The sequence below is a fragment of the Gavialis gangeticus genome, unplaced genomic scaffold (assembly GCF_001723915.1).
Source record: "Gavialis gangeticus isolate Ggan-Ray unplaced genomic scaffold, GavGan_comp1, whole genome shotgun sequence".
Lineage (NCBI taxonomy): Eukaryota > Metazoa > Chordata > Crocodylia > Gavialidae > Gavialis > Gavialis gangeticus.
In genome coordinates, this window is record NW_017729025.1 from 82,380,605 (window position 1) to 82,396,415 (window position 15,811).

Sequence of the window (15,811 nt, forward strand, 5' to 3'; positions counted from 1 at the left end):
CAGTGAAATTTCTATACATAAGAGCAAAATATAGACAACCAGGGAAAGATCCAGAGGGGGTGCAGTGGTGCTGACTCACTCCCTTTCAGACTGTACTGTGGAATCAGCAGCAAGGGCTTTTTTTTTTTTTAGAAGTCTCAAGTCCGGTAAGAAACCCATCCCCCTGCCTCATCTCCCACTCTTGATACCCCCTCCCTTCCCCTCCATCCTCAACAGCACAACCCCTCCCCTCCTATTTACCCCCTCCCCTGCCTGCTGCTGCCACTGTCCCCAGCTGAGGCTCCAGAGCCACTCCTGCCCAGCTCCAGCCAGGAACAGTGGCAGCAGTGGGCAGGTTTCTCTTCTGTCCTGTCCCCGCAATGTTCCCTGCATCCAAGCACAAGCATGGGGCAAGAGAACCTTCCCACTGCAGAGCCTGGATGCAGTGACTCTGGAGCCCCTCCCCCCTGTGAAATGAACTGGGGGAGTTGTGCTTTTGGACAGTTGTGGGGGAAAGGGTTCGAGAGCTGTTGCAGCCAAGCTCAACAGGGGACAGCAGCAGCATTGGGCAGGTTCCCCAACTCTGTGCTTGAGAGGTGGAACCCATCTGCTACTGCAGCTGCTGTTCCCTGATGAGCCCGACTGGAGCAGGGCAGGAGTGGTCTGGAGACTCCCTCTATTGCCACCCCCATGAGCTAGGAACAGTAGTGGGTAGGAGAGAGGCAATTGGAAGGGGAGGGGAAGGGAAGGGAGGGGAGAGAAGGGGAGGGGGTGTACTGTTGAGGATGGAGAAGAAGGGAGGGTGGGGGCGAGAGCTGAGGGGAAGAGTAGGGGGGACAGGATTCTTACTTGATCTGGGGACTTGCAAAAAAAGTTTCTGCTGCTGCTCCTGTGGCATGAACTGCCTGCCTGAGGTTTGAGGCAAGCTGGGAGCAGGGGTGCAGCTACCCCTGAAGTGCCCGTCACTGCTCCCATACCCCCACTTCACAGAATCCTGGATCCATCCCTACAGATAGTGGTAGTGCTAGCTATATTTCTTACTACTCCTGGAATGGCTATGGTGCAACTTGCTGTATTATCATAATGCTATGTGACATTGTATGACTGACCCTCAATGAGAAGGAACAAGAAATACTAGAAATACTTTAAATAAAATTACCTATTTCTTCACGGGATGCCTGAAGAGCCCTACACCCAAACATGTGGTTTGGTTCGCTCTCATACCTTTAGACACGTTGTACCCGTATGCTGCATATGCTGCTGCAGAGGCTGCTGCTGCCCCAGCTTTGGCGCCTGCCATTGCAGCCGCACTTCCTGCTGTTGACTTCCGGCTTCGGCCTTTCCCTGTGGCTTTCGACCCACTGCCTGAACCTTTAGGGCGACCCCGGCTTCTACCTGAATGGCCTCTTCCTGTGATAGACATATCTTGCATTGAAATTCCTTAAGCAAAGGAGGAAAAGATGTCAACTGCTGCAATACATAAAAAGTGACTCATGAGCAAAATGCAGCTTCATAAATACCTGACAGTTGCACAGTGAACCTCACTCTTAAACTTGATGCATGTGTGGCAGGGGTATTTTTCTTCATCTCAGGATTAAAACATGCTCGTACTTGGAGGAGGCTATTATGACTTTTTCATTTGTTGTTTACAGTGAAACTCATCAAGCACTATGGCTTTAACTATTTCAAAACCTAGAATGATGGTAGCTAAAAATCACACAGTTACAGCTGGCTCACTGATATAATGGAGAAAAGGAAATCAGGAACCATCCTTCAGCCCCAGAGTGATTACAAAACAGTTTAAATATGCAAGAGAACAGTCCTGGGGAAGACAGTGCTTTGCTGATTCATGTGCTATGCAAGAAGGGGCCCTTTGCATCAAAAGAGCCAAAAACATTCTTATGAAATAGAAGTACTCAGTAACATAGAAATGCTAAAGCATAACAAATGACCGAATATAACAACAGAAGAAACTCTGTCAGATCTGAGGTCATTTCATAGCAGGGAGGCATTTTTCGTAGATCTTTACACCCCTTCTCATATCTGACAGTCAGGCATGAAGTGATGTAAGATGTACTAGATATACCAATACAGATGTAATGGTCAAGGCTGGGCTGCTTGCAAATATTTAGCTAAGGGAAAAGTACTGACCATTCATGGTGTCTGAGACTGAGCCCATGATGGAAGCAGGAGAGTTTGTGGCCCTTGACTGAGGTGCTGAAGATGCTGGGTCATCCACAATTACCAGCATATCATTGCTACTTTCATCAGGAGGGATAGATCCCATATGCAACTCACTGCTGATGGAGATCTAGACAAGACAGAGACCAAACCTTGTTGGGTAAAGACAGCAGCAAAGACAACCATAGACTAAAAACTTCAGAAAAGGTGCAACTGCATTAAAGAAGGTCCCCCCCCCCACCTCAGACAATTAAATAGCAAATAGCCTCTTTTTCTCTCAGTGCAAGACAAAGCAACATGACATATATGCTGCTGGCTCACCATACTAAGTCCTCTACTTAAAAGTGGATCAGCATTAAAACTTGTTACTTCCTGCCAGGGTTTAATTTCAACTGTGAACTAAAATATATGCTAAATACAAAAATTCAGGAACCTGGCAGGTATCCAGGAAAACCCTTGTAGCAATTTATTCAACCCTGATTTTCCAGACTGATAACCCTCATGCGAATGTGCCCTTTGAAACAAGAAAGATTAAGATTTGTCTTATTTGCTCCACCACTATTGATGATAAAAACTTTTATTAAAAAGTGAAATGTATAATGTAAAGATCTTAACCCAATCTCATATGAAAGCACTATTATATATTTAGTGGCATAAGCCTGTACTGCTTTTTACAAAGATGAAGAAAGGAAGCTTGCGCCCAAAATAATTTAAACTTTCTGTTAGAGAAAGGAAACGCAACAATTAAAGGGCAGATGGAAGTGTGGAAGCAGAAAAAGCTGTAGGAGAGTTTGGTTAGGGTACTTACAAAGAAACTGAAGTACGCTAAAGTATTATGAAGGAGAGGGAGAGTGCTTGGTTCACAAGTGGAAAGTCTATCCTAAAAATGGAAGTTGTTGCTAGGGAAAAGGCCATGAGAAGCCATAAATGAGAGTAGGACATAAAGGAAGGATAGGGGGAGAAGAGAACAGGAAGAAACCAGCAGGGATGCAGGCATGCACAGAGCTCTATAGAGTCTGAAGGTGAGGAGAAAGAAGCAAGATTTGATGTAGAAAGAGGCCAGAAATCAGTGAAGGAGATGGGATGTAAAGATACATAGTTCGAGCTGAAAAGGAAGATTAATTTGAGCTGTTACAAGTTGGATAGAATAGTTTCAATGCAACAGTTTAAAACTAAGATACACCAAGCTTCCAAACAGTACAAGAGGCTCCATGCTAGCTATAAGCTAATTTGCAAAAGGTTTGTGCCCTGAATCTAAGTGTGGAAGATAGTTTAAAAAAAATCTCACCTCACTGAAGGGGCTAGGCATGGCGGAGTCTACACTAATGAAGGAGTCATCACCATCAGCAGACAGGTTGGAGTTATCAGCTGAGGGAACAAATGGGATCACCAGGTTCATGCTTTCTTTCTTTCTCTTTCCATCCAACTCATCTTCTTTCTTTTTCTGCAAATAAGCAAAATGAACAGGTTACACAGGAACAAAAACATGATAAAGAAGATAAATGGAGCAAGTAAATAAAGAGCTCCAAAGAGATGGAGCTTATCATTCAGTAATCAGAGTAATGCCATATGCAGTATTTTCTGATAACAGTGTTTTGGAAGACATGGCACCAGATACAGCAGGAAATTCTACATTAGATTAGGAAGTTTCCCTAAAATGGCTCACAGGCTGGAGTAACCTTTCCACTAATGAAGAGTTAAGAGTATTTTGATTTTGGTATTTAAAAAGAGAAAGCAAATGAAGCTGAAATGCTTATCCTGTTAAATTCAGATGCAAGTTATTTAAATGCAGAAGTGTTGCTTAAAAGAAACAAAAAATCAAAATCAGATCTTGGCTTTTGCCCAGTATTTAATTTCTATTCCTTTCACGATGTAACAGGCAAGAATCCCTGCTGGAAGTTTTTCAGACTCTCTTGACCAAACACAGAAAGGTATTTTTTGCATCCAAGTACCTTTTCAGCATACTTTTCCCTCTTTCGTTTACGCTCTTTCACACGATTTGTCTCCTCCTGCTGCCGTTTCTCTTCCTGACGCTGGCGTACTGTCAAGAAAGAAAAATAGAAAAAAGCCTACTGTAGAGCTGAACACCTCTCCAAATTCTTTTCTATCCTTCTATACATACTCCATTTCACAGTAGCTCGGTTCTAGAAAAACCCTGAATAAAGCCATTAATGCTGTACTGTTACATTGAAGGCTCCTACAGAGAAAAACTGTAGTCAGACCCAGAAAAGTACAAGCCTTACTGGAAAATCTCTCTCAAAAGTGGTATCAAGATACACGTTACACATTCAAATACCTCTTGCACTTATTTTAAGTGATCCTCCTTACTCTGTTAAAGCTGTCATTCATGAATAATGTGGTGATCTTTAGTAAGTGCCAATAAAATCTTTAAACTACATCGTCTCATTTCTCACACACATATTTGTCCATTTTATCCAATAGTGTATGAAACCAACTTGTACTAAAGCAGCTACTGATATAAAATAAGCCAGGAAACAGAAGAAGTTATCTACAGTGCATGTGCAGAGACAGATAAGAAAAAATTCAAAAGCACTGTAATGTGAATAACATACGTTTCTTCTCAAGTTCTTCATCATCCAGGAGAAGGCTGACCACCTCTTTGGGTTTCAAGGTGTCTGGTTTGAAATTGCCACCTGAAATCACCATTCGCTGAATCTAGAAGAAAAGAACACATAGCAGAGAAGCTATGAACCACTCCCATTTCTCTTTATTACATACTAGCAATATTTTCTGTTTGGGAAAGTGGCTGACAGTCATAAAAGAAAAGTTTTGTTTATTCTAACTTGGTAAACCCAGCAGCAGAACACAGAAGTTTTTATTAACACATCAACTAAAACAGATTTAGTAAATTGCAACTGAGACCACACAGAAGAACACTGGCTCCCCACTGTGCAATGCAGCAGTCTTCTACTAAAGCAGCACCTACTAAATAATGAAAGGCACTGCATTAATGTAGTGCTGACCATTAACTATTAATCCTCACAGCCATCTGCGATATAGTTAAGTATTATTCTCTCCATTTTTCAAGTACTTTGGAAGCATTGTGGTTTATGATTTAAGAGAGCCTAGATTCTAAATCCTGGGTCAGACAGTGATTTGATATGCAGGTTTGGCCAATCACTTGACCTCTCTGGATGCATCTAGACTGACAAGTAAGGGTGCACCGATAAAGATTTTCTTGGCCAATACCAATAGCCATATTGGCTGATACCGATCTCATAACAGATTTACAGGAATGCAGCTGGGCAGCGTGGAGAGCAGTGCCCTGCAGGTAAGCCTGTAGAGGGGAAGAGGCATATGGGAGGGGAGGGGTGTGGGGAGTGCAGATCCAGGCCCACATGGTGAGGGAGATAGTAGGGCAAAGGTGAGGGCTGCAACTGGGAGCACTGCCCAGCCAGGGTGATGAATGGAACCCAGGGCCAGGGTGGGGAGCAGGACAGAGCCGTGGGCAGCTCTTCCAGAGGAGCAGTGTCCCAGTGCTTAAAAATGGCAGCAGGGCACTTGAACTACAGCTCATTGAATGAGCTTTAGTTCAAGCACCACTGCTACCACCATTTTTAAGTGCAGGGATGCTTTTAATCGGAGTGGAGCTAGGTGAGGCGATGGTGGAGGTGGGCTGCTTGCTGCAGGCTCTCCGCTTTGCTGCCTTTGCTCCCACTGATGCTGGGCAGGCAGGGGGCACGTGGCCGGCATGGGGCTATCAAGAGAAAGGCAGCAGAGTGGAGAGCACTGAGCCCACGGTGAGCAGCCTGCATCTGCCCTGAGCATAAATCTGGGGAGGGAGAGGAGGAGACATGCCCCCCCCCATGCCAACTTGGGAGATGCACACAGTGGGGAGCTGCTCCCCACCCCCCACACTGCACCACCCTAGACAAGCTGCCTGCAGCTCTGTCCTGTTCCCCACCCCAGCCCCAGGTCCCATTCACTAACCTCTCTGGGCAGCACCCACAGCCCCAGCCCCACTCTGTCCCTCACTGTGGGGGCCTCAGTCACCCCCTCTCCCTCTCCACAACCCTTCCCTTCCAGAGACTTACCTGCAGGGCACTGCTCTCCATACTGCCCGGCTGCATTCCTGGTCATGCACACACATGCGGCTGCGTGCGTGCACATGGCATCCAGAGGCCCCAGCCAGAAGGCATAGTATATTTAATTGGTGAACATTATCAGCCAAAAAACCTGATAGCCAATAATGTTAATTTTCTTTTTATTGGTGCTGATCTGATACGCAACCGATATTTCAGTGCACCTCTACTGACAAGTATAAGCAGCACAATACAGAACAGGTAGACGCTAGATCAGACATTTCAGGCAATGTCAAACAGAACAGCCTCCCTCCCAAATTAGCATTAGGCAGCCCTACTGTGGGTACAAGTGGAAATACACCTTAATTCAGAGGTGGCTAATGTGTTGTTCACTACTGCACTACCATCAACCACAAAATGCAGTGACTTGAAGGTTGTAATACAAACAAGGCCTAACAGACAGGAAAGCTGAAAGAATACACAAGACCTGTCTGCGCTACAGCTTCCAGTATTACTGATACTAAATGTTGGGAACTGGTCTCCAATTATTGCTAGCATAGTAGCATTCCTTATAGTAGTAGGGGGGGCAACCCTTTTTTGGTCACTGTGCCACAATATAAACCCTGCCCCCTCCCTGAGTAATACTCTGATCTCCTTCCCCACCCAATCTATTGCTCCACTCTCTCCTCCCTGCCACAGAACAATCAAAGCAGTTGCACATGCCGCTTGCGGCGCATGTGCCAAAAGTTGGCCACTGCTGCCTTAAAGTTTTAAGGTTAAGCTTAACCCACAAGGAAGGTTTTTAAAAAACATTTACTGCTTGATGCTGCGCATGTCTGTGACTCCTTGCATATTATCTGATTATCTTAATGACTTTCTGAAAAGAAATTCTAGTATGATAAAAGGATCACAACATTCAAATCTTAAGTGATACTAGTTTACAGTTCTGCAGAAATTAGTGGAAGATATAGTAATGGTCTTTCTTACATCAAGAAAATTAAAACCCATAAGCACAGTGATAGCATAAAGCTGTAAGGTAGACAGGGTTCAGACACGTTACACATCATAGCAAGAACCTAGATTCGTGACAGGCTGGTATAAACATGTTGGCCCCTGCTGCTACACTCCAGTGATAGCAGAGGTCTGCAACTTACGGCCCGTGGATCAGATCTGTCCCACAAAGACTGGATCTGACCATTGTCAGCTTGGGGCATTGGATTTAACTCTTTCGAGTGACCAGTGGAATGGAATCAGTGGTGAGGGTGAGCGCAAAAACTTGGGTGCTCCAGGGGGCTGAGATCTGTGACCCATGCAGGGTTCCAGGGAATGGCAACGCAGAGGGGGTATACAAGGGTGAGAGTGCCAATGCACCCCCTGTCAAGCAACGCTCCCCATTTAGCCACTGCGCAGGAGGCAGGCGGGAGCACTAGTGCCCCCCCTGTGAGCGCCGGCTGGGGAGTGGGGCTGCCAGCAAAAGTGGCCACACTGCTTCCGGAAGTGACTGCGGGACTTCTGGAATCTGTGTGGCCCCTTTCTGGTGAGTGAGATCAGCCGTGGGGGACCTCCCCCTAGTCAGTGTGATTGGCTGCTGGGGGACCGCCCCCCTGGTTAGTGAGATCAGGTTGTTGACTGGGGTCAGGGGGGGCACGTGTTCCCCCTGACTCAAAAGGCACCAGTCACCCATGGTTCCAGGTTGCAAAGAGCAGCCCATGGCAGCCAGAGGCTGCCAACCCCTGAGCTATAGTGTTCCGAAATATTGGTAACAACTGGATACTCATTTGTTTAGTCTTTTTTTAATTGCATGGATACTCCCCATTTTGGTTCCCCTTCTATCCAGAGAGACCTTTCTGCTTCTCATTTCACAGCTTCTGGTACCCTTTCTAACCTCTCCTGCTCAAGACAATTTATTCATTCTCACCTCACTTTTCTCCTTGGCTCTCTGCAAGATGCGCTCTTCAATGGTGCCTTTACATATCAATCGGTACACAGTGACTTGCTTTGTCTGCCCCAGTCTGTGTGCCCGGTCCATGGCCTGCTGGTCTACTGTTGGGTTCCAGTCACTGTCATAGAAAATTACCTATAGAGGAACATTACAGGAGCACAAAAGGTGTTAAACAGAAACAAACTGTTACAATATTTTGTTTTTAAGTACATCCAATGAAAAAAGAAAACTAGCCTACTATTGGGAGAATTTAACTCTGCTACATAGTCCAAACTGCATGTAATACTTGCTGACTGCAAGCAAGTCCTAACTGCACCATAATTGCAGGCACTGGCAAGTAGGGTACAATTAGGACCTTATTCCCAATCCCCAAATTGCATGTCTTGCCATGCATACGTGGCATACAGAAGGCATGAAGACTGCATGCAAAATCTAATGCTTCCCAGAATACAGGGAAGATATGTCCTTTGCTCCGTACTTCAAGTGCTTCTGAATTACTCAGTGCCATATTACAGAACAGCTGAGCTATTCTCGTCTACCTTGCCAAGTTCTGCTTGGAGCACAAAATTCTAAAAAAATATTGCAGCATAATATCATTACACCAATTAAAGATTTGTGGTCATTTACATTATAACCACATTTTTAGAGGTTGTTGTATTGCAACTCCTCATCCCAAAAGATCCAGGTATTTTACATCTAAATGCCATAAAAAACAGATGTCAAAAGAAGGCTAAGATTTCAAAGTGAAGCACTGCAAAAAATGAAGAAAACCCAAAGCTGTGGTCACTTAGGTCCCTGGCAGATATTACACTTAAGATGTGATTAGTCCATTAATTGTGCTTTAAGTGGTAACCCAGTCACATATTCAGAGAATTAATGGTGCCATAAAAATGGAAGTCTGCCCAAAAAATATTACACAAATAATGCCATCCTTGTGGCTGGTTTCCATTGCTCCTTAAACTATGTGGCAGGGTTAAGACGACATAGGGGTTTTCGACCAGTCTTCGTGCAGTCCTGGCCAACTATCAGCTGACTGGGGGCAGGACTGGGACCCCATCAGGCCTCTAACTTGTCCCGGTACAGTCCCTGGCAGCTGATGATCAGTAGGATTGTAGCTGCATCAAGTTGGATCATGACCCCAGATTCCTCCTGCATTGGCCAGTAGGTGTACGATTACGATCTGGTCCCCAACCCCCAAAACTATGCATCCTGCCATGCACATGTGCCATGACAGGAGATGCAATTGTTGGAATCAAGCATTAGATCCCATCATGCCTTTAAACTAACATCTGTCAGAAACCTCATAAGAGACTGCAGGACCTTCCCGTTTCAACCTAATTTTTTACTATTTTCTTTGTTAAAGAATCCTACTTGGCTTGAAGGGTTTTCAAAACTCCTCTTACAACGGCAGCATGTACCAGTTTAAAGTGCTCTTCTATGAAACTGATTCTTTTGTAACCTGTATAGCTTTCACAAACAGACTGTTAAGGTGCCTGCCTTTCATAAGATGGGTCTTTCTTGGCCCATTATCACTTCTATATATTGGCATCAGTAAGTAGTTTTGGCTCTTTTATAAACATAGGTAGGAATCATTCCAGTCTCTATTGCTGCAACCAGGAATTTGATCCTCTTTCACCGTAACAGGCCCCTCTTGTCTTCATTACAGGGAAGCAAGAGCAGATCCCTTTAAGACAGGGGTGTCAAACTCATCTGGCCCCACAGGTTAGACGAGCTGTGCAGAATTGGTCCACAGGCCAAATGAATAGTGCAAGGCAGGTCCCACGGGCCAGACTGGGTGCCGGACCCCCCTGTTCTGGTCCAAGAGCTGACAGGAAGAAGTCCAGCATCCCGGGCTCTTTGCTGCTGCCACAGGAACAAGCCATGATGTCAGGCCTCTTCCCGTAGTGATGCTCCAGCACTATGCCTCTCACCCAGCTGCTTGGCTACAATAGCCAGAAGGTCCTCCCTGATCCAAGCTGCAGGCCAGATGAGCTGTCACTGTGGGCCAGATCTGGCTCGCAAGCTGTATGCCTGACACCCCTGTTTCAAATGAAGCAATACAGGGTGGAAGCCTGAGAGAGAAGTACAAGGGAAGAGGCCCAGCAGTGATGGGTTGAAGATTTCTGAACAGCAAGAAGAACAAAGTTTTTGCCAAAGGAAGGTGAACCCAGGGAATAAACCATGAGTAAATCTGTGGTAAAGGTGACGAAGGTCAAACAGGCCATGAAGGAGGTCTGGTTTATTCTACACCTCTCTAGATTAAGAGGCCTTCAAAGAAGCAAACTGGACTGAGGAAAGACCTAGTAGAGAACTGGAGGACCTACCAGTGGAAGTAAGTCCAACAAGGATAGATAACAAGGCTTAAGGACACTAGGCAGAAAGGCTGAACACAGGAAATGGTATTTTGGAAAATTCAGTGAAATTCAGGGGGCTATATCCTATTGGCTAGATTCGCCTTCTTCAGAGACCTGCCCACTGATAAGAGCAAGGTATGGCAGGTGAATTAAGTGGGAACATCTGTGGGGAGCAGAAGGCTTGAGAAGTGTGGGGAGTGTTGATAACATGGCACCTCAAACTGAGAATCAGGAGAAGCGACTACATTCAGCATGGTACTGAAGGATTTGTAGGGAAAAAGCGGGACCCAGACCTTTATGGTTTCCCCTAATTGGAAACCATAAATTCCATTTGTGGAAAAAACATAAATTCCCCTAATTCCTCCATAAGGCATAATAATTCTGAGGAGGAGTCTGCGTCAGAGTTGCCTGAGGGTTTTGTTTGCTTGTGGTTTTGCACTGAGTCCTCATGCATCCCATTCAGCAAGTCTGTAATGGAAAGGCACAGGCAGAGTTTTCTTTCTAGCCACATTAAAGTTAATTTTAGCTTTTTTAGTATAACCATCGGTTGATGGGGCCTACAAGGAAGGTAAAAACCCCCACAGCCCATGCCAATCTGACACTGGCAAAGGGCAGATGCTGCTGTTGGTCCCCGGAGGCTGACCTGTCTTTAGCAGGCAGCAACAGCTACTTCCTCAATGGCACGTTTGGAGCTGGCAGGGTTCCCACTGCTTTCTGTCCTTGTGGAGCTTAGCTCCTACCAAAAGGCAAAAAATATATTTACAAGGAACCTGCATTTTTAAGATTGTACAAGGCTGATAAACATGGGACACATGAATATAAAGGACATTTGGGGCTGGGCAGGAATGGTTTCCTGCACTGTGTACATTTCTGCTTGTGCCGCTGTGTTATGCCAGCTTGCTAGATAGAGAAAACAACATTGTACTGTAGAGCAAGGAGGGACACCTCACAATGCAGAAGCAGGCTGAAGAGAAAATAAGTGGGAGAGGGAAGCACATAGAAGAGTTTACTGTTGGATTTCTGACCATTTAAAAAAATGGAGAGGACAAAGGCTCCTGAGCAGCCTGCCTCTTTTTAGTGAAGGCAGACACAAGGAGGTGATCCTCCCCATCCATGCAATGCTGGTCAGGCCACAGCTGGATTACTGCATCCAGTTCTGTGCGCCCCACTTCAGGAGGGATGCGGACAACATTGAAAGGGTCCAGAGGAGGGCCACCCGCATGATCCGGGGGCAACAGGGCAGACCCTACAATGAAAGACTGCGGGACCTAAACCTGTTCAGCCTTCACAAGAGAAGGCTGAGGGGGGACCTGGTGACTGTCTATAAACTCACTAGGGGGGGACCAGAAGGGTTTGGGGGAGACACTGTTTCATAACGCTGCCAATAGAATCTGTTCCTGTTCATACTCAAAATTTGAGTTCACATACCTAAGTATTGTTTAGACTCCACGATCTGCGGAAGTTACAAGCATTTTGAAGCTCTCTGACTTATATCTATCTTGGTTTGCCCAGGCAACCCTGTGGATGTTCATTTTGTTCCAATTTGTTTTAGAAATTACAAGAGGCACAGGGGAATTGAAAATAAAGAAAGGGGGAAGATATAGGTTTAGAAGTTTGCTGCCTTTTGGGAACTGAAGGCCACAGTCTTATTTGCTGTCAAATCTCAGTATGAACAAGCTATTTTTAAAAAGATCATTTATATGGTCTAAAAGCTTGCCTCTATGTATGGTGGATGTTTCATCAGAAGACACTGCCCATCTAATTGGGTGTAAAATAAAATATGAGGGATGACTAGGAGAGAGGAGAAAAGTTTTCCCAACCTGGTGGTCAACTAGCATTCTGATACATGACAGCTGAAAACTTTGTAGATCTCCTCTAGGTAGTTCTTACTGCCAGCCTTTGAAACTTTAATACAATGTGCAGAAAGAAGCTCGTCTCATGAAATCAAACAGGCACAGCAACAAAATGCTTTCAAAATGAAAGGCAGTGCTGTAATTATTTTGCTGAACAAGGATCCAATACCCCTGTACTATTCAAGTTTAAATTCACAAGGTAGACAGATAAAATCAGATCTGCCGTACAAATGTGCTATTTGCTTTTGTACACTCCTTGTGCCATCTAGCTATGTTTACACAGCAGCATACAGTGCTGCAGAGATGCCCCAAACTTGGCGTGAATATGTGAACTTGGATTCCAGAGTCTATACAACGGAAGGCATTGCTGTGTTAGCTTTGTACTTGCTAGGTCCAGCCCCAGAAGCAGTATAGCCACATTATCATAGCGCTGCATCCAAGCGAGTAATCCTTATTTCTCAGCAGTAAGCCAGCTACATTCTACAAGACAGATTTTGTATTCTACAATTATACAAAACTATTTACATACCGTATCCGCAGCTGTGAGGTTAATGCCCAAGCCTCCAGCTCTTGTGCTCAACAGGAACACAAAAATATCATTCCTAGGGGCAAAGAAAAGAACAAGTCACTTATTTTGTGATGATATCACACCACAAGTTAGAGAAGAACACCCAGCAAGGTAAATACTTTGCCTTGAAGAAACTGATCACAGTTATTTTTACCAGCTCAACTACTAAAATGTTTTGGCCTATTCCTGGCTGTAGAAAAAGGAAGAAGGGACGGAGAGTTAAAATACAGTTTAGCAGTGTTGAAAAACACTTGTGAATGTTCTTTTCAAATCAGAGTAGCAGCCTCTTGTGCCAACTTAAAACAACACTGGGCTTGTTGTGCCCATTTCGCTCATTCTCTTGCTGAAATTCTCATATTTCCTGCTCTAGTTTCATAAACATTTTCACAGAACCAACTTTAAATCTAAGATTAGTTTGTCAGGTAAGGAATGAAGAGAAAAGCTAATGAACTCAAACAAGATCCTATGTTAATATTAGTCTATAGGTAAAGAATAAAGGAAAAGAAGCCGAAACATATTATAGATACAAAACTGTCCTAAACTGAATGTTTTCTCTTTTCTTTAAACACCAAGTGATTTGTATTTCCTACATCCCTTGGCTTGGACTATTAAAAGTATGATGGAAAAAGACATGGTAAAACCTTCCAAGTAGAAATCTTGAATATAAGAACTACTATACGGGCAGTCCTTGACTTATGACATTTTGAATTACATCAAATGGCACTTACACCACTTGTAAACTGACACGCTTTTTCGACGTTCTGATGCGGGTTTTGTCTTTATGACACTGGACACTGGCATGGGGAGGGTGTGGGGCAGCTCCTATTGCTGCATGCCACAGATCCAGGAGGGCACATGGAGCGTGTGCCCCAGATCTGCGTGGGACAGCTGGGGCCAGGGTTGCATGCCAGGCAGAAGGCACTGGGAGCGGGGGTCCTGCCCTGCTGCCACTTGCCCAGCCGGGGCAGGGGAGTGCGTGATGCAGGCGTGGCTTGCTCCGGGCAGAAGACTGTGGGCACAAAGGCTCTTCCCTGCTGCCACTTGTCCAGCCAGGGAGGAGGGTGCGGGACAGAGGCGCTGTGCTGCGCTGCCTCGGACAAGTGGCGCATAGTGGCAGAGCTGCTCCAGTCGCTCCGTGCTTCCTAGATGAGCTGTGGTTTCACCCTGCCGAGTGGCAGCAGCTGTAGGGAATGGTAGAGGCATGTGCCCCTGGATCTGCACATTGTGGGTGACGAAGCGGGGGCTATAGGGGGGATGCAGCTACTCTAAAATTCCCCATAGCCCTCACTGCCCACCCAGAGCAGCCTCTGCCCAGGCTGCCCCAAGCAGATCTGGGGCACACCCTCCTGCCCTGGCTAGACAAGCAGCAGCAAGGCAGAGCCCTTGCTCCCAGTGCCTTCTGCCTGGACCAAGCCATGTCTGTGCATCATGCCACCCCACAAGCCCCTAGGCTGGGCAAGCGGCAGCAGGGCATAGCACCAATTCCCAGTGCTGTTGTTCCTGCATCCTGCACCCCCACCCCACCTGGACAAGCAGCGACAGGGAAGAGCCCCTGCTCCCAGTGCCTTCTGCATTGCCACAGGGGGACCAGTGGGGGAGCAGCTGGATAAGCTGCAAATTCTCCCACAGCCGCCCATAGCCCCCACTCCCAGCACTGCCGGAGCGTAGTCTGGCACTGCCCACCTCACCACGGGAGGAGCAGCCGGATGAGCCGTGGCTTCTCCCACGGCTGCCCATAGCCCCTGGAGTGCAGCCTGGCACTGCCCGCCTCCCTGTGGGGGTAGCAGTGGGGGGGCAGCCGGACGAGCCATGGCATCACTCTGGGGGCTACGGGTTGTTAATCATTTGGCTGGAGGATCAAAATAAAACCCGTGCTCCTGAGGGTTTTGGGCACCATTAAGGAAATGGTCAGGAGTCTTTATGATGAACAGCAAAAAGTCACAGGGGAAGAAGTCACACTGTTGAAGAGACTCCCCCTCATAAAGTCTTGACAACAAAAGTGTTGGCTGAGGCATTTCAACATTTGGAAGCTGCCATGTCCCTGTTTGAGGAACACAACCCCAACACTGAATGCAGGGCATCAGTGAATAGGGGCATATCCAACATGTACAGCTGCTATGGAGAAATGTACAAGCAAAAGAAGAGAACATCTGTCCAAATTTCCTTGGACATAATTCTTAAGAAAGCAGGCACGACTCCAGAAAAACCTGCAGCCAAGACTCCTGAGAAGACTCCAGCAAATAACTCTTCAAAAAGTGCAGCAAAGTCACCTCAAAGAAGTCCTTCCAAATCAATATGATTGCTATTTACAATATAAATACATTAATGTAGCTATATGACTCATCTATAATTGATTGCGTATAAAATTTTGGGTTATTTTTGGTGAAAATTGGGTACCAGGCCTTGGTTCAGGAACCAATCCCCCATTCATAACATTGTTTCCTATGGTAAAATTGGTTCCGAGTTACAACGTTTCAACTTAAGACAGTTTTTAGGAACCAATTGTGTCGTAAGTCCGAGGACTGTCTGTATTCCAACTCCTAGCTCTGACACTAGCTTGCACTAATAGATTTTTTTTTTCTTCTTTTTCCCTTTCCCATCAATGGGAATAACATCTTATCCATCAAACATGTATACTGTGAGAATTCAGTGGTGAGTGATTTAAACATTTGGAAGATGATCAACTACACAGACCTATTAACAAAAGAACGGTGAATAAAATGAAAAGTTAATTCCCTTATGTTAACTGGAAGCTGTGTTGTCCACAAGCACATTCCACTACTGGTGGGCACGACTAAAAATGCCCAACCCCAGAGAATTTTTGACCAGCAATCTATGCCTGGCGCTTACATGCCCCTGAAATTCTGTGTGCTTTGCACAGAGGAGATAAA

The 15,811-nt window shown here is 45.7% G+C and overlaps 1 protein-coding gene across 2 annotated transcripts in view; it reads right to left on the reverse strand.

The window, feature by feature from the left end:
• The window catches only part of INO80 (INO80 complex subunit), a 317,697-nt gene that overhangs the window by 7,186 nt on the left and 294,700 nt on the right, over nucleotides 1–15,811 (reverse strand). The window contains exons 30-36 of one of the 2 annotated variants that reach the window (XM_019519030.1): nucleotides 12,882–12,954; nucleotides 8,122–8,280; nucleotides 4,734–4,836; nucleotides 4,113–4,201; nucleotides 3,449–3,604; nucleotides 2,131–2,290; nucleotides 1,204–1,419 (exon numbers count right to left, since the gene is read on the reverse strand). In XM_019519030.1, coding sequence (XP_019374575.1) covers nucleotides 1,204–1,419; nucleotides 2,131–2,290; nucleotides 3,449–3,604; nucleotides 4,113–4,201; nucleotides 4,734–4,836; nucleotides 8,122–8,280; nucleotides 12,882–12,954 — 956 coding nt within the window. Of the gene's footprint in view, nucleotides 1–1,138; nucleotides 1,420–2,130; nucleotides 2,291–3,448; nucleotides 3,605–4,112; nucleotides 4,202–4,733; nucleotides 4,837–8,121; nucleotides 8,281–12,881; nucleotides 12,955–15,811 lie in introns of both variants that reach the window. The other variant, XM_019519031.1, reaches the window with a different exon arrangement.